Genomic DNA, 22,641 nt, shown 5'->3' on the forward strand with positions numbered 1-22,641 from the left:
CGGGTTCAAACCCCACCGTATATGTGTATATACGTACGCACGCATTCCAACGTGTACCAATTCGTTAGAAATTCCGCAGAGGAATATGAACGAGGTGCATGTCTGGTTTAGTAGTAATTCTGTTATCAAAGTTGAGGGAACTTTTTTTTTCTGATAAAAAATTCACCTGGCAAGCTCTGTTTTTGTTTCGGTTTGGAATTTCATACATAACTCTTCATGCCCCCCCCCCCTGCTTTGAAAGCTTCTTAGGAAACAGAGGTTCACTCACAGCGTGTAGAAATTGCTCTTAGGAAAAGGATGTATTAGATCGAAATAGTCAAATTTTATCAGTGCTGAATGATATTTTGAACTATAAATCTGATTCTCAGGGTACTTATGATGCAAACTCTGACAACAAAAATCATGATTTTATGCTATATCTTCCCGAAAGTAGTGATTCCGGAAGTGACTGGTCTAAATCAGATTATACTGACGAAAAAGTAAGACAAAGTTGTATTTTTTTCTTAAATTGTATATGCTGCATAAGTTTATTTGTAGTATGGAATTTTAAAAGTGCCCTAGTTTTCCCTTGATGGTGCAAATTTACAGTGGCATAATAGTATATGTTATCCAAAGCGTGTGCGAACACCTAAATAAAGCGAATAAAAAAGACCGTGATACACATATAAAAATGTGTACATCATCAAAATGAAGCAATGTGCGATGTGATGTAAATGCAATGTTTATTTTTTTTATGGTAAATCTTGTCCTCAGTTGCAATTCAATTTTCATATTTAGAGTTGGAAAGTCATTTCATGAGTACCCTGTATGGTTAAGAAAACTCAAAATTCTTAAAATTAACAATTTAACCATCTGGGATAATGATTGTTGTTTTTTATTGTAAAAATTTAGTTTTTGAGTAAATATAATGCACTAAAAAGAAGCAGCAGCCAAAATCACTGCCAGTGGGCCCTTTTAGGTATAACGTATAGTCCGGCTCTTCTAGTGTTAATTCACTGGTCAGAAAATAGAAAAAGTTTGAACGTTTGAAAAACACTGTTATATATATTGGTAATGGTTTATTTTTATAATCCTCAAGTTTATAATTCTTATGTCTGGCATAGATTTGAATTCTGAAAAAAACATTCTATACTTATTATAGGCTGAATTCAGATTCGGACTAATTTTCTTATTTTTTCCTTCTGTATCCTCTTCTGATGTTTTAAAGCGATTCCCACCAAGATAATAACAGGAAAACACCATGTGTGTTTTGTGATGTGCCACCCATGTTCATAGAAACAACATTAAAAATACAAAAGAATTATATATATATATATATTTTGTCTTCGAAAATAGATGATTAAAAAAAAATTATGGTGAATGTATTGAAATTAATGCATTATTCTTTTACTGTATTACGTTTGCGTGATATTGGTATTGATTGCCCTCTCCAGATAGCTTTGAATATGGACATCAAATTTTGCAACCATCCGTAGTTCAAAATACACAAAGTGAAATACTTATGATACAATTAAAGAGAAAACATTTCTCTCATTTATTGATCTTCCAATCAAAACCCAAGAGAAAATATATCCATTCCCCTTTCATTCAATATAAAAAATATGTTTTACTTTTATTATTATCATAAAAGAGAGAAAAAAATCAATTAAAGTCTCCATATTTTTATAATATCTGAAATACAAACACTACAAAACATCATTGAATATATAAAAGAAAAAGCCATTCTTTAAGTACATTTTGTGATGAACCTCTCATCCTCTTCAAAAGAATTCCGCAATTAGAAAGGAACATCCATCTCTTGAACTTTAATTAAATGTTTACAACGGGTAAAGAGCAAACATTTCTCAACAGAGAAAAAACTCAGCAATACTTAAAAATGAGGAAATAAAGATTAATATATGAATAAACACAAATTAATTTTTCGAGTTTCGTTCGTACAAAAGTGTTTTTAAATTCCATTTTTACTGGAATTTTCTATCTCCAAACTGAAACTAACTTCTACCTATTTTCTGACAACAAAAGCATTTTACGAAATCGATTAAATAACATTTAAGAAAAAAATTTGATGTTTACCAACCACCGGGAAACAAACAATCAACGCCAAAGAACAACTTTTTAAAATATTACCTTCAAACACGGAATGCGTTTCTTCATGGAGCGTAAATTGCTTTTTTTTTACCTTTTAATATCATTGGTTATTTATATGATTATTTTTGTAATAAAATATGACCGTTTTAGAACAATATACGTTTTGTTACATGAAATATCCTTTTGTCTTGTTATAAAATAATATGTGTTTTTCCTTTAATATTACCGTATAAAAGAGAGAAAAGTATCAATTACAATCTCTCACATTTGAAATAACTGAAACACAAATACTACCAAACATGATTGAAAGATTAAAAAAAACACTTTGTAAGTAAATTTTTTATGAACTTCTCGTACTCTTCAAAAGAATTCTGCAATATAGAAAGAAGCAATATCTCTTGAAATTTAATTAAATGTTTACAATGGGTAGAGAGCAATCATTTCTCAACAAATGAAAAAAAACAAATAATCTATAAACGTGTTGAAATATTGATTAATATATGAGTAAACAGGAATGAATTTTTCGAGTTTCGTTCGTATAAAAGTGTTTTTAAATGTCATTTTCACTCGAAACTAACATTTATCTTATTTCTCTGAGAATAACAGAATTTTACTTTTTTTCGTTGCAAAATCTATTAAATAACATTTAAGAAAAAACATACTATATCACATTTGACGTTTTTCATCCACCGGGAAAGAGAAAATCAACGCCAAAAAACAACTAAAAAAAATTACCTTCAAACACGGAATGTGCTTCTTTATGACGTGTAAATTCCTTTTTTTTTTGCATTTTACTACCGTTGGCTATTTACATGATTAATTTTGTTAAAAAATACGTTTGTTTTAAAATAATATATGTTTTGTTGTATAGAATAATATATGTTTTGTTATAAAGTAACATGTTTTCTTATAAAATAACATGTTTTCTATTTGAAAAATGTTTTTTATATAAAATATGTTTTTCTTCTATTATTATCATAACAGAGAGAAAAAAATCAATTAAATCTCTCATATGTATAATAACTGAAACACGAACACTACAAAACATCATTGAAAGATAAAAAACCATTCCGTAAGTACAGTTTTTGATGAACCTCTCTCATCCTCTTCAAAAGAATTCCGTAATTGGAAAGAAACATCTCTTGAACTTTAATTAAATATTTATAACGGGTAAAGAGCAATCATTTCTCAATAGAGGGGAAAAAATTAGCAATACATAAAAATGTAGAAATAAAGAATAATATATGAATACACTAGAAATTAGTTATTCAAGGTTCGTTCATATAAAAGTGTTTTTGAACATCATTTTCATTCGAATTCTCCATCTTGAAACCGAAACTAACTTCTATTTTTCTGTGAACAGAAGAATTTTACTTTTCCTGATTCAAAATCAATTAAATAACATTTAAAGAATAAAATAACAACAATTTTGATGTTCCTCATCCTCCGGGAAACAAACAATCAACGCCAAAAAACAACTTCTTAAAATATTACCTTCAAACACGGAATGCGTTTCTTTATGGCGCGTAAATTCCTATTTCTTTTTTTTTTCCTTTTACTATCATTGGTTATTTATATTATTGTTATTTTTCTCGTGTTATTTTATTTATCATTCTTTTCTTGTGTTTGTCCAGTAAGGGGTAAGAAAACGAAAAGATGTGGTTTAGTGTTCAAACCCCCAAGGGAGAAAATTGACCAAGGGAAGAGATGCCGTTCTATCTTCTATGTTGTTGTTGTTCTTCTAGTTTGATCTTTCTTAGGCACGGATAAAGTAAGAAGAAGAAGCTACCAAATCGGTTGCATCAACTTCCAGAGCAATTTAAGTTTTCTTTGCTTTTTTTTTGGGGGTTCTTTATCCTGTTCACTGGAGCCCGTTGTAGTAACTGCTATCAGGGAACCAAAGCACGATCTTGGTTACAGTGCTAATGCTTAACCATTCCGCTGCAGTTTTACCTCATGTACGTATTTGTTCTTCTAGGGAAAACTTCTATGGTGTGCATTCCGGAGTTTTTTGAGAGAATTAGTTTCTTGCGTTTGGAGAGTTTTTTTTTAGCGTTAGTTTAGGCTGGATGAATTTCTTTAGTGAGATTCGTTGAAATTTCTGTATGGTTTGAGAAACGATTCTTTTTCTAAATATTATTATCTTGAAATTGATTTATTTTAGTAGAGTAGATAAACAGTCGAAACTGTTGAAACCTCTTATTTTTTAACGTTTTTTTAAGCAAGGTTCAGTAAAATGACTGAAGCAATACGAAGGATTAGTGTTGTTCAACCTCCATTAACCGGACTGGTGAAACTTAGTGAATAAATTCGATAAATGACGTAAGTTGAAGAAGTAGTTCGAGAACTGGAGAAGAGAAATAATAAATAAAGGAAAAATTTTCAACTTTACATGAAAGAAACAACTTTTAGCCGGGACTTTTGTTGCTCCCTATCGCATAGAATCAAAACTATCTGTTATGATTCGTCATGTACAATTGGTTAACTACGGTTACTATTGATTACTAACTGTTATGATTCGTCATGTACAAAACCGATGTGGAGAATTAAATTAGGAAATATGTGGTATGATATTACATAACTTCTATTTTCATGCTGCTAAGCGGTGTAAACTTTGTGTTAAAAATAAATCAATATTAAAAAAAATATATTTTTTAATATATGCCGTGAAATTATGCTCCATTATCATACACGCGACAAAAATCTTTGCTTTGCAAACACTGTTGCCATCTATGACATAAAAAATAAAACTAACTGTATAAAATCAGAGTGAAATTAGTTGTTGGTTTTTAACCGGTATGCAACATTAAAATGAACTATATATGTGGTATGATATCGTATATATTTAATTTATATAATTTGAGACCACATTAAAACCACCATACAAAATAATTTTTAGAGTGGTAGTGATCGCATCTAAGACGATATCATCAGGACCGCGGACAGTTAGTTGATCGAGCACTATGGTTCTTGACAACACTATGTGGAAGACACCTAGGTCAGAGTTTCCGTTCCTACCTCTTCGGTCAAAGATGTCTCACTTTTCTAGCCTCAGACCTCTTCAAGATTTAAGATTGTGAATTCTTGTACATTAGATTATAAATGTCAATATGTAATGAGTTATATCAGTCTAAAAGCCTTTTAAGCAGATATTGGTACTTCTTATGATACCTCTGTATAATAATGACCATTTTCTACTTTTTTTTTTTTTTAAATTGAAGTCGCATTTAATTGTATGAAACAACAGCATATTTGTTGACCAGACTGTGGACATCCATTTTCAAGAAAATGCCCTCATATATTTTAAAATATTTCAAATATATTCCAAGAATGCATGTTACACCGGCTTCCGAATGAAAGTCCAGAAAAATGGAATTCTTCTACGTCATTTCACAACAGCATGTAAAGCTCTAGTATCGCCAGAGGTGATATTCCAAAATGCCAGCACAATTATCCGTGGAGAACCCTTCCCTCAGTAATTCTCACGTAAAATGAAACTGTCGGCTTCCAGACGTCATTCCGGGAAACTCCTGTTGAAAGTTGGCAGCTTTTATTCTCTGTTGAAAACAATGTATTCCTAGTTGATAGTACACTTGTGTACATTCACACACACGCCCTTTCTCTTTCCTAGTCTGTAATCTTCTATGACAAGGAGAACGGATCATAGGATTGAACTCACCGATAGAAATTGCATCCGTGATAAGCATGATAGTGAAACTGAACATATGTCATGACTGCAAAGTAACTTCGATCGCTCGGAAGCTAGCTAAAATGCAGTATTTGCATTGAGAATACTGTGTCGGCAACAAGGTCCAAGTATTCCGGTCTGCTATTATGAAAACGAAAATTTTGTACGACATGATAGTGTCAAATATGTGTATGGTGTCTCTTATTAAAGTTTTCCTGTTCTGAGCTTTGAACAGCTGTGATTATTCTGCAAAAGCGCTCAAAAACTTAGACACGTCGTAGCAAAGAAGAAAAAATTAGAATCAAATTCGGTTAGAACGATATCAAAGATTCTATGGAATTTTGCCATTATAAATGAAGTTGATGTTTTCAAAACCTTCTAAATGTGGAAAATTTAATCAGGTGTAATAAACATGATGTTGAAATTCAATTATGGCTCATTTTCCCATATTTGATGAAGAAAAACGCCAGAACACGGAATCTCATGATCACCAATATCGGCAATTCTCACCAGAACAGATGACTCGTGTTAGCAAAATCGCCGATTATTTTTATGATGAACAGCCCCCCTTAGTGGGAACATGTTTATGGCGAGTCTGCAGTATATTAAAATGTATTCAAGGGAAAAGTTGAACATGGCTTATATGTGAGGATGCATAGTCATATTTTAAGTTTAAACAGCCGTAATAATTCTGAAAATAGCTATGAAACTTAAGGACGTCTCAATGAAGGGCCAGAATCAAAATTAAGAGCAGAAAAAAAATTCGGTTATAACAACATCGAAGCCAGAAATTCTGTCATTATATGCTAAAAACCAAAGCAGATGCAACGCTATGAGATAAAAATTCAATTAAGGTGACTATATTTTATCGTAAAAAATGAGAGAAATTTTAATGCAAACCCCCAATATTGATTATTCCCGCTAGTAATGTTTCTATTTTTTTTACGAAAATTGCCAATTATTTCTATAAGCAGCCCTTGAATGGGAGATGGAGCGCCATGGTAGGTCTGCAGAGTATTAAAAGCCATGTAGGAAAAACAACAAAAGGTTGAACACGGTATATATGTGTGGATGTATATTCATAGCTGAGATTAAAATAAACAATGTAACATATCTTCCTACAGATGTAGAGCATAAACATCCACCATGGACGTATCACCCGGTGAAAGATATTTTGCCGACGCAGGTCTTGACCACAGATGCAGAAGAATCAACAAATCGAATTATTTTCACAGATGGTTCAAAGACCGTGGACGGTGTAGGGGCCGCCTACGTCAGTATATATATGGGTGAAGTAACGGACAAATGGAACTGCCGATTGCTCAATAAAAATACTGTATTCCAAGCAGAGTTATACGCAATCTGGATGGCAGTCAATTATGCAAAACATTTTGCAGAGAAATCTTATATATAAATGTGAAAGTATGTATGTATGTATGTATGTATGTATGTATGTATGTATGCTCTTTATACAAATCTACAGTTTTAGACCGATCATCGCCAGATTTTGCATATATACCAAACAGGACCGGGATTGAGCCGTAGGCTACTTTAAAAGTTCGTCAGAGCTGGGCAAATGCCCGAAATGGGCGAAAAACTGCCTGGCAACAATGGTTTCGGGGCCCTCAACAATTACTTTCGGAACGTTTACTTTGGTTACCGTGGTTCCCAACAATGCGTTTCAGACGTGTATATGTCTTTACAATGGTTTGTCACATCTTTAACACTGCCATCATTACAGTTTATTCCTTTATAATGGTTTGGCTCTTTTCCAATACTCCCAGTAATTAAAAAAAAACCCTGGAAGCGCCAGATATTTTTGCTTGCATGTATACAGGGTGTCCTGTAAGTGCTAATGTGGCCTTTATCTCATCAACCACCCATCGTTGAGGTATAGTTTCAATTTAAAAAGTGCTTAAAAGGAGTTTGAATAATATTCGCTGTAGAAGCTGGACATATGGCGTCACTAACAACAGAGAACAACAACTACGGCGATAAAACTGGGAATAAAAATGTTCAACGCCAGCTGATGAACTCAATGCTTGCCTCAAATCATCAGCACTCTACTTCACCAAACACCAACTCTGGCCATATCGCTACATTGCAATTTACTACCATTAGTGAGATGGGTTGGAAGTGAAGGTGGTGTGCTGTCTATCGGTGGTCGCCTCGAGTTTGTTAGGACATCAACACTCTGGCATGAAGCTAAAAAATTATCATTATCCACCAACATGCGAGCTCAACTGCAAAATGACTCAGCACTGCTATCATTTTCACATCAGTTGATCAAACTTGGCAATGGAAGAATTCCCGTAGACCCAAGCACTAGACTGATAACGTTCCCAACTGGATTTTGCCAGTTATTATATATATAAACTCAGTTCAAGAACTTGCAGACCACGTTTTCCCAAACATTCAACAAAATCACCGAAACCATGAGTGGCTTTGTGAGAGTGCGATTCTGGCACCGAAAAATGGCAGTGTGAACAAGATCAACGGAAAAATCCTAAAAATTATTTCGGGAGACTCCACATCTTACAAATCGGTTGACACTGTCACAGACACAGCGCAGACAGTTCTGTATCCTGCAGAATGTCTGAACGCTTTGGATATTCCGGGTGTGCCACCACACAACTTGACCCTCAAAGTCGGAGCACCTATAATGATTTTGAGAAATTTGGAAACACCAATGCTCTGCAATAGCAACAGACTCTGCGTGAAGAAATTGCACAATTACATCATCGAAGCAACGATTCTAACTGGATGTGCCAAAAGAAGACGTCTTCATTCCACGTACCCCAATTATCACTGGAGAAATGTCATTCACTTTCAAGCGATTACAGTTCCCGATTCGTTTAGCTTTTGCCATGACAATCAACAAAGCGCAAGGCCAGTCGTTAGGCCAGTGGCAGGTATCAACTTACTTGAGCCCTGTTTTTCACACGGACACCTTTTCGTCGCCTGTTCGCGTGTTGGTAATAGCAAAAATTTGTACATCTACACACCAGATGGAAAAAGAAAAAGTATTGTGTATCCACAAGCGATTGCCTGAAGATTTTAATTAAAATATTTAAAAATAAAAGTAATTTTTTCTTACTTGATGCAGAAATTTTTTTGATTAAGAAGTAATTAATAAGCTATACATTTTTTACGGGGCGGGCAACGTCGCCGGGTATCAGCTAGTCAACTATAAATACAGACAGCATGTCATGTATACAGGCAATACGAGACGTAGAATCCCCTCATAGCCTAGTGCATGACATTAGAAAAATACTGATGGACAACAGGAAGATTACAATACGGTGGGTAAAAGCTCATGTAGGCATTGAGGGGAATGAAATGGCGGATAAATTCGCGAAAGAGGCTACAAAACATCAACTTGAAAACAACCTAATGAAATTGCCGGCATCCTATATTAAAAATCTGCTCTCGAAAGAAGCGTCGGAGAAATGGCAACACCATTGGCAAATATGCACAACTGGAAGAAAGGTCTTCGACGTTATACCAAAAGTGGGTAAAATGAAAGCAGTCATGCCGAGAGAAATAATAATGTTCCTCACAGAACACGGTCCATTCGGTGAATACATGCAAAGGTTCAAAATCAGCCAGACCAGCACGTGTAGATGCGGCCATCCGGGAAGCGTGATACACTATGTGACACAGTGTGAGTACACAAAGGGATACCATTTGGAGGCTCCACCGAGCGGAAGAGAGATCTTGTGGAAACGGAAAATTATTTTGCAAAGATCTGCAACGAGAAAACTACAACAAGTCTTGGGCTATTTGATGAATAACAAAGAAACTATTTTGATAATAACTGAAAGCAGGGAACAATCCACTAATGATTCGGAAGTAGAATCTGAAACAGATGCAGATTCAACATAGAGGGGCGCACTTATATACGCTGCTAAACTATAATATTTTAGTAATACACCCTGTATAAATTATGAATGTTTTTGTATATACAATTTCATAGTATGATGGTGGTTTAGTAATTGAATATTTGTATGAGCTCAATATGGCATTTTTTCCAATATATGTGTCGTGCATAGTAATGTTTATGTGTATCAACAATTATATTAAAAGGGAAATTTATATTATGTAAATAGTGTATATTATATAAATATATTATGTAAATATATGTATGGGAAATTCAAATGTGATCGCTGCCACCCAGCACTGTGAACGGGGGCTGTGTTTGATTGTTCCCGCCACTTTTATAGTATGATAGTAATTTTGTAACCTTGAATATATATTTGTATGAGCTCAGGGTGATATTTGTACCCAATACTACCTTCGTAGTAATGTTTATGTGCATTCCCAATAGTATAAAAAAGGGAAATTTTTGTAAAGTAAATAATGTATGCATGTAATTCAAATGTGAATGCCCAGCACTGTCAACGGAGGCCCTGTTTGATTGTTCCCGTCGCAGTGCGGGCTATGTGTGTATTCTGTGTTGTATATATTGCATGTTCTGTAAGGGGAAGAGCGAGCAGAACACACTGTTCAGCGCTGTGGACGGAGGTTTTGTTTCTTCGTTTCCCGTCACAGTCGAGGCGCTGTATATATGTAATTTGTATGCATTGTGTATTTAGACCATTCTCAAATCTCTCCCACTTCAACATGCCAGCTTCTTTTTCTTCTTTCTTTTAAACAAGTCTTTTCCACCCTTCTTTTGAAATCCCAGGCTGCGGTCTCCGGCCCTTATGTGCCACTGGGCGCACGTGCAATTTTTCTCCCTAGTCATTGGATTCAGTCGCCCATTTTAGTCAAATGGCTTGTACGTTGCATCGAGTTGATGGCTGTCTTCATGGGGAGAACGACGAGAGTAATTCGAAACTTGCGAGCACGAGGCAAGGGGAGCCACCACTATAAATCTTTGCGAACTTTTCCGACACAACTCTGCCTCTTTTGAGGTAACGGAAGTAAGGTGCTTTGCATCAGTCCGGGGCTGTGAGCGGTTCTATCTATCTATCTATATTCATAGCTATACATATGCATTAGTATATAATTTCTAAATTATACAAATTATCTTCATCCCCCCCCCCCAATTTAAGTAAACATTATGAACCAAACTAAGCTTTTTTGAAAAAGTCGAATAAAACGGGATAATTTAATTAAATAATTCTGGAAAGGCAAAATTGCGCAGAAATACAAGATTTCTCCCGTTTGAGAGGCATATGAATGAGCACGTCATATTCAGCACGTCAAATGTGTAGCCGAATGAACATTTTTCTCAGCGTTAAACATCAATATAGCTGGCGAATGTGATCAGCTCTATTTTTAGAAATTTCTGAGAAAAACGGCATAAAACCTACAAAAAATGTGCCGTTATATCTGAGACCGCTGCATTTCATCCACGTTATAAGTAAGATTAATTATTATTATTCCCTATATACGGGAATGAACAGTGATTGTCAACTATCGACGTTAAAACGAGGTGTCGTTATAACCACGTTTGATTGCAGTTTTAAAGGCGAATTTTCGTCTCGAACAAAATTTCTCACGATATTTTACATCTGCAGATATGACGAAAAATGAATCTTTTTAATTTGATCAACGCGAATAAAATCAATCACCAAATCTTTAATTGAATTTATTCAATTAGAATAAAAGTGATTAATCACCAGATCTGGAGGAAAAAAATGAAGTGTCTAAATGAAAACCCAATTAGCCTCATTTTTTTTTTATCCGAATGACATTCCCCTGTACGCATTCATATTCCATAGCGTCTAAACTAATTTAAAACTTCTTGTTTATGAGCAACAACTTCTAAACCGCTAATTAGTCTTAACTCTGCTAGACAGATGTGTTATTTTTCAAAATATGCACGTTTTTCGTTTTAAAACTCTCTCTCTCTCTCTCTCTCTTCGCTTCTGATCCCTGTAAATGGTGTGGGGGAGGTTTCAACAGACTTAAGCTGATTGTTAATTTTGTGTGTCGACAACAGCCGTCATTTCGCTTTTTAAAGTAGAAAGAGAAATGTTTGTTCTTTACTTTTTTATCACACTTTTCCACGTTGGTTTTTCACTTTTGTGCTTGCTTTACTAATTACTGTTTTGCTGTGGGGAGGGAAAAAAGAAGAAGAAAGCGCACCATTTTTACCGAATTTTAGGCTTTTCGAAACTTTTTTCCCCCCCTCCTCTTAAAAATGAGGTCTAAAGTGCACTTTTTCGTTGTTTCTATCGCTTGGAAATAATTATCGTATCGAGTCAAACATGTGGTTATAAGCGTGATTTTTCTTGGTGTTCGTGTCCGGTCATTCAAATGTAAGCGAAGGAGCAGCAATTTCTTGACAAAAAAAACAGAAAAACTAGTAAAGTAATGCAAAAGTACTAATGGACACATTATTAGTTGCACAATAAATGGGAAAGAGAGCTCGTGCCAGAGAGTAGGAGGAGGGCTGTTTCATCTCTTTGGAGGCGCGCTTGCCGCCTTGGCTCAGTGGGCGTGGTCTCTTGAAGATATTTTGTGACGTCACTGCTCAAATACTTTTTAGCAAACGACATCAGCATGCAAAATGTGCTGACTGGACGAAGTTTTTTTCACATTTTGTTTGCTTATTTCACTGTTTTAACTGAGAGATTGTTCGTTAGTGTCACAAGAATGCACGTGTGGTAATTGATAATGGGTTTTTTGTAATCTATGAGCTGAGAAGTGACGTAAAGAAGAAGAAAATGTTTTTACCGATTTTTAGACTTTCTGGAATTTTTTGTATTCATAAAAATGTAGTGAAAATTGTTCTTTTTCGTTTTTGGTTTGTCGTGAAAATAATTACCATACAAAGTCAAACATATGGTAAGCATGATTTCTTGGTGTACTTGTCCAGTCATTCAAATGTATGCAAAAAAACAAAGAGGAAAAACGAGTATAGTAATGCAAAAGTACAGAACATTATTGGTTGCACGATAAATTAAAAGGAGGAAGCGTCCCAGAATTCTATAGTAAGGACTGTTTCATCTTTTTGAAGTCAGGCTTGCTGCTTTGGCTCAGTGGGTGTGGTCTCGGAACTACTGTGTAACACCACTGCTCAAACGCTTCTTTAGTAGACGACATCGATATGCAAAACGTGCTGAATTGAAGACGGTTTTCTTACATTTGGTTGTTTATTTCACTGTTTTAAGTGAGAGATTTCTCGTTATAAGAGTGTGCTTCAGTGTCACAGGGGTGCGCGTGTGGTATTTTTGTAATCTTCTTATAATTCATATGCTAGCAAATGGATTAAATCAAAGAAATAGTTGGTGACTTATTTATGATTGTTTTGGATATTGGCATTCAAAACAATAATAATAACAACTTCAAACATTGTATATTAGGTAATGTAAAATTCATAGTTTTCGGGTTCTTCAGCAGACGTAATAGAAAATTTTTACTTTTCGACAATTCGTTCTCACGGGTGTTGATCGTTTCCAAGAAATCTTACCTAATGGTGTGATAGAGGCTACTATTTACGTCTTCTCATTGCTCGAGTCGCATCGCTCTGTGGAGATAGGTGAGTTGGCCAATCATGACGGAGCGAAACCCGAACACTATTAATTTTTCATTGCATCAATGGATACGTAAGATTTGTTTGTTTCATTGTATATTAAGTTTATTTTTTACACACTAAAACATCTCTTTTGCGGTCACCGGCCGCAGAAAAAATATGTCCGTAAAAGAGGAGTGACCGGTCATCAGGGGTTTGAAATGCATATTTTTATTAGGCATGAAGAAATTATTATTTGGACGTAAAAGAGAGGTGACCGTATCTGAACGGTGTCCGTAAACAGGGGTGTTACTGTATTTGCTTCCCCCATGTTAAGTTGCAGTTGTCAAGTTGATAACGAAGTCAAGACTTCTAAAAAAGGTGCGCCTAAACAAATGAAGACGAAACGGTAATCAAAAATTCCATAACGTTGAGAAGGTAATTGAAATTATGTATCTCAAGTTGGCTTTCAATAAACTCAGTAAAAGTTGACAAAAGTACGTGATTTCAACTGACATGAAGGGGGGAATCAAAGAAAAATATTCTCAGCGTAAGTTACCTCCTAAGCAAATGAAAAATTTGTTATTTTAGATTTTCTGAATGCCAGTAAATAAGCATATGCTAAAAACAAAATCGAAAGGTAATTGAAGGGTTAATGTGGTAAACACTGTGAGTGTGGCAAAAAGAAAAATGTTGGGAAATCGCTAAAAACTCTTTTTTGCAGCACGTAGGGATGTTCAACATTATTAGTACGCATTCACAGATGCGTACCATGACAATGCAGGAATCATCATTTAGGTCTTTCGGTACGTAATACAGTCGAATCCCGTTTCAACGAATGTCGTTATAGCGAAAATCTCGTTTTAACGAACACTTTTCTAATCCCTCAAATAAGTTTACATAGGAACAATACAAACAACCTGAAATTCCTTTATTACGAAATTTCGTTATAACGAAGTGATTTCACGGGCTCTTGGAGTTCGTTATAACGGCATTCGACTGCATAAGAGATCAGATAGAAAGTAGAAATGAATTCGAAAAAGGCTCAATCCTTCCTATTTCCATTCTGATTGCTACTACTCCACATGATTTCGGTGAACTGTGATCCAGGATGATAGTGACCTTCCTCCTGCTGTTTTTCAAGTAACATTGCGGGATCCATTTAATAGAATGACTAAGCTATTCACTACCATTAACTACGATAAAGGTCATATTTTCTGTCATTCCCTCCGAACTTGTGGTTAAGAGTTTCCACTGCATAAAACTTCATGAGTTTATGCAGAATTAATGATCCTTAAATATCCCTTTGATAATTAAATTGTAACAGAATTAGACATGGCCGTAGAAGAGTTTTAATCAAGAAAATTTCCGAAAGTTGGAAAAAGAAATCGCACAATCGAACTGTAGAGTAGGGAAAAAAAATTCCATTCCGTTAAATCCATTTCCATAATTTCTTAGAACATTTAGGATGAAGAAAAATGTCTCTCAATTAACAATCCCATGTAAAAGAGGTTCAGCATTTCATTCCTGTTCCTAGTGGGTTCAGAACAAATTGGAAATGCCAATTTGACAAGTAGGGGAAAAAAAAAAGATGTTTCCCATGGAGTGATTCTTAATACGCATTTAACCTGATTAAATCTGTTCAGAGAGAGAAAACGAATTTGGGACTAGAAAAAAAAAATTACATATATTAGTATTTTTTGCACAAAAAAAAAGTTATCTTAATTCAGAACAAAAAAGAAAGGAAGCGGAGCAGCAAATTGCTAATCAGTCGATGTTTTTAGGAGTCGGATAAAGAGAATAATCCGCATTTTTTTCCTCCTTCTTTCTGCGTCGAAGTATTTCTCTACTGGGAATATTATCAAAGAATTTGTTAATTACTGCAGAAAATATAAGGAAAAAAAACGTATCTTTTGTAATGAAGGAGTAAAAAAAAAAAAATTGGTTTCTTGGGAACTAATAAGTTAGTTTCTGTGGAACCTTTTGTACCAATTTTCTCATTCAAGTCTCTCTCTCTCTCTATTATTTTTTTAATTATTTCAATTGTAGTTAATGCGTAAAGATAACTAATCCGAATAATTATATATTTTTTTTTCTATTCATTTTTTTCAAGATTTTGGTTTAAAAAAATTATAATATGACGTTATTAATTATTGCTCTGATACAGATAAGATCTGTTCAATTAATGATATTTTTTCCCTCAAGTTTATTTTATTTTTCTTTATTATTCCAATTGTAGTTAATAAAAGTATAGAAAATGACAAATTTTTCGTATCTTTTAAAGGTTTGAAGCTGGGAATACAATGCACTGCGGTATTGATCTACTATTAACTTTTTTTTCTGGATCGTGATTGATATTGTTGCCTGGTATTGTCCGATTGATATAGTTACCTAACTACTTCTACTTAACCGCGCATGCACCTCGTGCATATACCTATGCGGAATTTCTAACGAATCGGCACTTGCAGGAATGAGTGTTCTGAGTGTATGTGCGGCCCTAACGTATTTATATTGCTGAGTTGCGCTTGTTTCGCGTTCATGATGTCATCTATCTTTCATTTTCTGAAGTAAAGATAGTTACCTAACTGCGTTTACTCCGTTACTAAAGCCATTCTTTCGCTTTTCCGAGGCTAAAGTCGATCTGGACTGGAGTATGCTGTAAGGTTTTGGAGAGCGCAACTGCTGTTGAAGAGGTGCAGAGAATAGCTACGCGTGTCCTTATTGGCACACGGAGCTTGAGTTATGAAGAAAGACTATGTTTATATGGGAAGAGTACGCAGGTATCGGGGGGATATGATCGAAGTGTTCAAAATTTTCTCCGGATAGATAGAATGGACTATGAACTATTAATACGTCGTCAATCGACTATTTTTACTAGGGGACACCAGTATCGCGAGCGCATTTATTAAGGGACAGTTCTAGGTTGGACAGCTAGGACAGTTTTTCCTCTAACAGGGTTGTTGATAAATGATATAGCTTACCCCAGGGGGTAGTAAATTCTAACACAATTGACACGTTTAAAAATAAATACGATAAACATGTTGAGGTAAATCGAGAAGCTATCCATACTTAGAATGTTACCATATCATCAATTATATTGGAGTATGTTAACAAGACTACTTCTAACAATTTTTCTACATGTACGTACCATAGCGGGATCTATGCTATGAAAACAATCTGTTGCTGATTTGAACGTCCGATGCCCTTCCGCTATGTTGTTACTCATGGTGAACTTGTCATTCACTTCTTTATCTTCTTCATCTGCTACCGCTTAGGAGCAGCAGTCAGCTGCATTAATTCCTCCTCGATCAAGGCTGAAATGTTCGGTTCTCTAAATTGCTATTAATTATCTCTTTGACTTTCATATCCATATCATTAAACCCTTCTCCACCCACCTGTTTCGCTAACGTGACAATGTAGTTTATAATCTCTTCAGTTGGCTCTGTAGAAATGGCTGTGTCCTGGAGCGAACATTGTGGCCAAAGGTTAATTTTACCCGAGGTGACTGTTTCTATCTCAGGGGCTGCCACGGCTCTAGTGATGACTAATTATTAGTCATTAGCGAGCCATCCAGAAATGAGCCATCCTAAACATGCATAACTCAAATTGTGTAAATAGAACATATGAATGACGATTTCAGAGTGTTGCATAAAAACATTCCAATAAAGGGAAAAAACCGCGAATATGAAAGTATTTGTTACTAACAGATGGCTTTTTAGCTGTCGACTACTACAGTGCTATCTGATCGTAATTAATGTAGTTATTTTGAAAATTAATTAATTTTTTGTTGTTATAAGAATTTCCACGGCTGTCTGTGAAACAAAAAATCAACATGTCGCCTGCATATAATACATGTTGCACAGATAAGTCGGTTTTTTGGAATCATTTTCCCCAGGTTTTTGTTTGCATTATGTTATAACCGAATTATTTTCTAGGTTAGGAAAGTGTTTTTGATATGTGATATCCACAGTACATATTCTGAGCGAGATATGTAACAACCGAAGGAAAAATACATGGAAGTGAATTGGCCAAAACACGAGGTCCACAAAACCTTATGTTATATCGGGGTATGTTATAAGTGTACTAGACTGTATTTTGGGATACTTCTGCGCGATACCGCTATATTTTTGGTCATCTTACGGAGGAAATGGTGAAAAAAATCGATGCACATTTGAAGCTCTCCTCCCGTCGGTGTTGGTAAATTTACTCGTAGTAGAATGTTGAGGAGAAAAGAAGAAGTTGTGTTGCCTTTTTTTACTATTATTTTCCACCCACTTCTTTTCTTATTCTATTCCGCTAAGGTCCGAACATCAAGAGAGAACGTGCGCCTCATGCCAGAGAACGTGGCATCATCAATGACCAACGGCCACCGCAAGCCTTAGAGCCCCCAAGATACTGAGTGACCAACCAACAAGCCAGGAAATAGAGGAAAGGTCATACAATTCTCAGAACAAGAAAACAAAACAAAAAACGGGGAGAAATGGGGGAGTAAAAAACAAACACACGATGGTACAGAATACAGTGTACTTTGTCGAACCAAAAGGGAATAGAGACCCCGTAGTTTATTTGAAATGGGCGAACATTGGTAATGGATATTCCAACAACAAATACTCGTCTCCCATACAAATGCGAGGACTGAGTATGTGTGTGGTTTTTTTAAATAAATAATATACACAGTCCTGAAGCCCAGTCGAGTTCGGTTATAACATACCCCCTAGGTGATTCTAGAAGTGCATGTAATAACCGACGTGTATGTTATAAGCGAGGTCTTGAAATTAGCTCACGTAGTAATACCGTTCATGAATGAAATGCATTATGAAGATTGCTGTGGACAAAATGAGCTTATGCAACAAAATTGAAATGTAATACAGTCGAATCCCGTTTTAACGAAAATTGTTATAGCGAGAATAGTTTTCGTTTTAACGAACACTTTCCTATCCCCCCCCCCCCCAAATAAGTTTACATAGGAACTATACAAAAACCTAGAATTCCTTTATGACGAAGTGATTTCTCCGGTCTCTTTGAAATCGTTATAACGGGACTCGACTATATGGCATGAATGTAGTTTTTGATTGATATCTGAAAAGTTTTGAAAATTTGTTAGAAAACATGATATACAACAACAACATGCAGACATTTTTGGAAATGCTAATGTTTTTTTTCTTGAGTTTATGCCAACAATTTTCCTTTGACGTTGACATTATTGTACGTATTAAATGCCAAAATTTTTATTGGAGGAAAAATCTAGAGAAAAAAGGAAATAGTTACATTCACATTACACCGATTTGTAGCTCTGAAATTAGTAAACTTTTAGTGTCATCTGTTGATGAGAATTGTGACTATTTCTACAGAATATTGTACGGAAATGTAATTTCTCGTTTATTGAAAAGATGTGTGATATTGAATTAGATGTGTTTGTGCAAAAACACAAGATATATTGTAACATTATCCCCCGCATACAATGAATGTTGTACAAAAACTCTGTTTTGACCATATTTTTTCTATGGCTTTTTGCATTATTTATTTATCCGGATTATTTTTTGGGTTAAGACGATTCTTTTGGTATGTTATTTATTCGCAGTGTATGTTTTAATCAGTGTATGTTATAACAGAGGTAAATATATATACAGTCGGATCCCGTTATAACGAATACCTTTATAAAGAAAATTTCGTTGTAACGAAATATTTTCCAATCCTTCAAATCAATTGACATAGTAACAATGCATTGCGCGATTCCGATACAACGAAATGAAAAATCCGTTATAACAAACTCGTAAACAAGTGTCCGAAAAACCAACACAGAGTCAATCTCCATCTACTCTTTCAACGTTTTTGAAACAATCGAATCGTTTTGGATGAAATCGAAATTGCAAATTCAAACAGTAGTTATAGGATCACCTAGGAAAAATATCTAACTTTCGAATTTACACGATGTGGATGCAGCTTTCTTTGCCTGGTTTCAGGACATTCGTTTCCGAAATGTGTGCCAGTTACCGGTCCACTCATAGGAGAAAAGATTTTGGAATTTTCACGTGCTGTTGGATGCGAAAACTTTCAAGTGTCGACTGATTGAATCGTTTCAAAGAACGGTATGGCGTGGTAGCAAAACAGATTTGCGAGAAAGCAAATTCAGTTGATATGAAAAATTCGAATGAATGGAAAGCTGATGAAATAGCGAAAATGAGAAATAACAAATAGACCTACAGGGCTCCACCATAGAAATTATGTACCAGAAAGAGCTCCGCGAGTCAAAAAATGCTGAGAACCGCTACACTAGAATACGCTTTGCTAGTTACAGCATCTGAAGCCTTCCAATGCAATGCTAATGCACTCCGGAGATTCAATTGCATCAGCTGGCCTAAAGACGTAGAAGTTTGGCCGAAAACCATCAAGCTAGTTTGAAACTCTAAAACGATATTTATCAGATCGAAAGAACCTTCCAGACCATTTGTTTGAGCACGCGTATACTTTAAAGGAGTTTGTTGTTTCCTTGGCTTCCACAATACTTGTGCAAAAATAATAATAATAATAATAATTACGGATTATTTGCCTCTAAAATATTAATTAAGTAAAATGTATACAAAAAAATATCCAAAACGAAATTTCGTTATAACGAAGTGATTTCTTCGGTCTCTTGGAGTTCGTTATAACGGGATTCGACTGTATATAGACGTGAATGGGCCAGATTTCAGGGTTTACGCTATCGTATGTTATATCCCTATTTCTCATATCCAGGTATGTTATAAGTGTATTAGACTGTATTCTAATGATTTTCACAAGTGATGGAAAAACATTCGAAATTATTTTTGTTCTAAAATGCACTCGTAGTTAAGAATACGCATGCCAGAAGTATATGTACTTACGCAATCCGAGTCCAACCAGATCGATACCTAGAAAGAGTAGAAGAAATCGTCAGAACTGAAATGGTTACAGTAATAACAGATTATAAAAACAGAAATATGGTTATTACAGTGATAAATGGGGAATTAAAAGTTTAAAAACAACTTGTACTGGTATTGGTTGGCAGAAATTATTTTTAGAGCCAGATTGTGAAATAATGAATTAGGAATAAAAGGCATTTCCGAGTGTAAGAGCCGTGGTTAAGTGGGAATTGAGAATTCGGGTCTGCAGGAAATCTTCAACTGTCGTTTCCTGGGTATTCCAGAGATGACTATTACTTCACCGCGCATCGACTCTGGTCATATCGCCATACAGCATTTTACTACCAATCGTGATGAGTTGGACATGAAAGCGCCATCTATCGGTGGTCATCTCAGGATAGATATATGAAAAGATCTTGTTATCTACACTTTTCCCAAGGATCAGACCCGTGAACTCAACTCCGAACTTGGGGGTAGAGGAGCTGTTACCACTGTGACCTGCCAGGGCTCGAACGTGGGACCTTCCTTGTGTTTAGAAGGACACCACTACACTGCATATTCATTCAGAGACGACCAAGACTGAATCTACACTGAAACTTTTAGTGACACCAGTGGATCCCTGGATTTGGCCACAGAGTACTCTCAGAACAGTACAGAAAAAATGACAGCTATATATACTGCACAACAGCTGAAGATGTTCCTTGCCTATCTGGACGGAACGTCACAGAGTCCTTATTCCAACGGCCGAGTCGCGTCTTTGGAATTTGTCGTTTGGTTAGAAAAATTTCTCATTATAACATCGGTATTGAACGAGCCCATTCCTTCATCGATACATCAGGCAATAGTACAATAAATTCGTAATCACAAAATTCATACACATAGGCACAGTTTGCTGCCTCGTGTTTAGGGGAACAATAAATTTTCAATCTGATTGAATTTTAAAATGGATCATCAAGTTTGTATCAAGTACGATATTTTAAAACTTTTCAACCGTCTGCAACTACGTGGTGTGAAGTCAGAACGATATTTGCACAAACTCATAATGGTTTGAATTGAATTCGAACATTAGTAACAGAGCTCGTTAACAGAGATGACATTGAAGTCTAAAAACTTAAAACACGGTATGTACCGTCAAAATTCCGAATGAAACGGTTTGCACAGGTTTCTTTCTACGAATTCAGTTTCGAGAATACGCTATTTTGTTGCTGAAAATGTTGGGCATTTTTAAAACATCTCTCGTATATTATATATATTTTTCCAGACTGTACCGTTACTTGTTGCAAACATCTTAAATTCCAAGTTTTCCAATTCAGTTTTAAAATTCCGTCTAAATGAAAGCTAATTCTTTCCCCAAGCAAAATATAACAAACGGTGCATTTCCATCTCTTCTCATTCTTATCTATTTATTTTCCACATGGAACCATCAATTTTCAGACACTGTAAAAGGTGAACGCTAATTGCGATTTGTCTCGATATCAGTAGTAAGAAGTTAGAGAATTTTATCAAATCAGTTACAGATATTGTTCGATTGCAAGTACAGTGTTACAGGTAATTGCTTTAAGTGTTCTCCTCGTGAACCACGTACAAAACCTTGAAAACGGTGTAATCGGGATTTTTCAATCAGGTGATCAAAATTCAGAAATGTTAATAACCTGGCTGGCAAATGTTCGGATGATCCGTCTGAATGAAATTCAGTATTTATTAATTCACATTTACAGTAGTTTAAAATCACGGCAAAGACAGAAACATGATCAATCACTTTGATACTAATGCGGCAGGAAATGCAAGAAAGCTACCAATGGAAAGTAAATACTTGAACAAAAGGAGAAAAATTTTGAACATGAATCGATCGATCATTCTGTCAGTTCAGCTTCTCCAAACATATCGATAAGTCTGACTATCAGACAGGCTTGTCAGCAGAAAGCCAGACAAGTAACAGAAACTTGAAATAAAAACCAAAGTACCAATCAGCAAATAAATGAAATGCCTTAGAAATGTTCAATTATAATCCGCCATAAGTAAAGATAACCATCACATGCTTCATAATCAGTCAGACATGAAAGATGAAAGTAAAAACACTAATCGATCAGCTAATCCATCAGACGGACAGTGAAGAGAAAGGTAAAGGGATTGAGAAAATAATAAAAAAAAATATTATATCAATCAATCATCTGTCAATTACATAATATCAGTTCAATATACTAATCTCTCCCCGTAAATATTCAAATACCGTCGGTGCCGCTTAAACGTGGAAAGAAAGAGAGAGAGAGAGAAAGATCAACGGTTTCAGCACATTATATCCAATTAAGTGGGGGAATTCAATTATGTGCTGGGGATCAATTCAATCGCTGAAAAGAGCTTTCACGGCCAGGGTTTATATTGAATTCCATACAACTCGGGCTCTTGTGCCGTGTTCAAGGCTTCTTTAAAGCACACGTTTCATCCACAATTGCGATGGACTGATTGTGTGGGTGGGGGATCAGAAGCAACACTTCCTAGAGATAGAAGGCCTCCGCACT

The 22,641-nt window shown here is 35.3% G+C and overlaps 1 protein-coding gene across 2 annotated transcripts in view; it reads right to left on the reverse strand.

Moving 5' to 3' along the window:
* Window positions 1–22,641, reverse strand: part of LOC149079865 (protein turtle-like) — a 669,110-nt gene that overhangs the window by 168,623 nt on the left and 477,846 nt on the right. For both annotated transcript variants that reach the window (XM_089240371.1, XM_089240373.1), the window contains exon 3: window positions 20,105–20,131. In XM_089240371.1, coding sequence (XP_089096497.1) covers window positions 20,105–20,131 — 27 coding nt within the window. The remainder of the gene's footprint in view (window positions 1–20,104; window positions 20,132–22,641) is intronic.

Source organism: Pholcus phalangioides, unplaced genomic scaffold, assembly GCF_987345545.1.
Source record: "Pholcus phalangioides strain wild (caught in Gottingen) unplaced genomic scaffold, Ppha-v1.0 ptg000012l_1, whole genome shotgun sequence".
In the NCBI taxonomy this organism is placed as follows: domain Eukaryota; kingdom Metazoa; phylum Arthropoda; class Arachnida; order Araneae; family Pholcidae; genus Pholcus; species Pholcus phalangioides.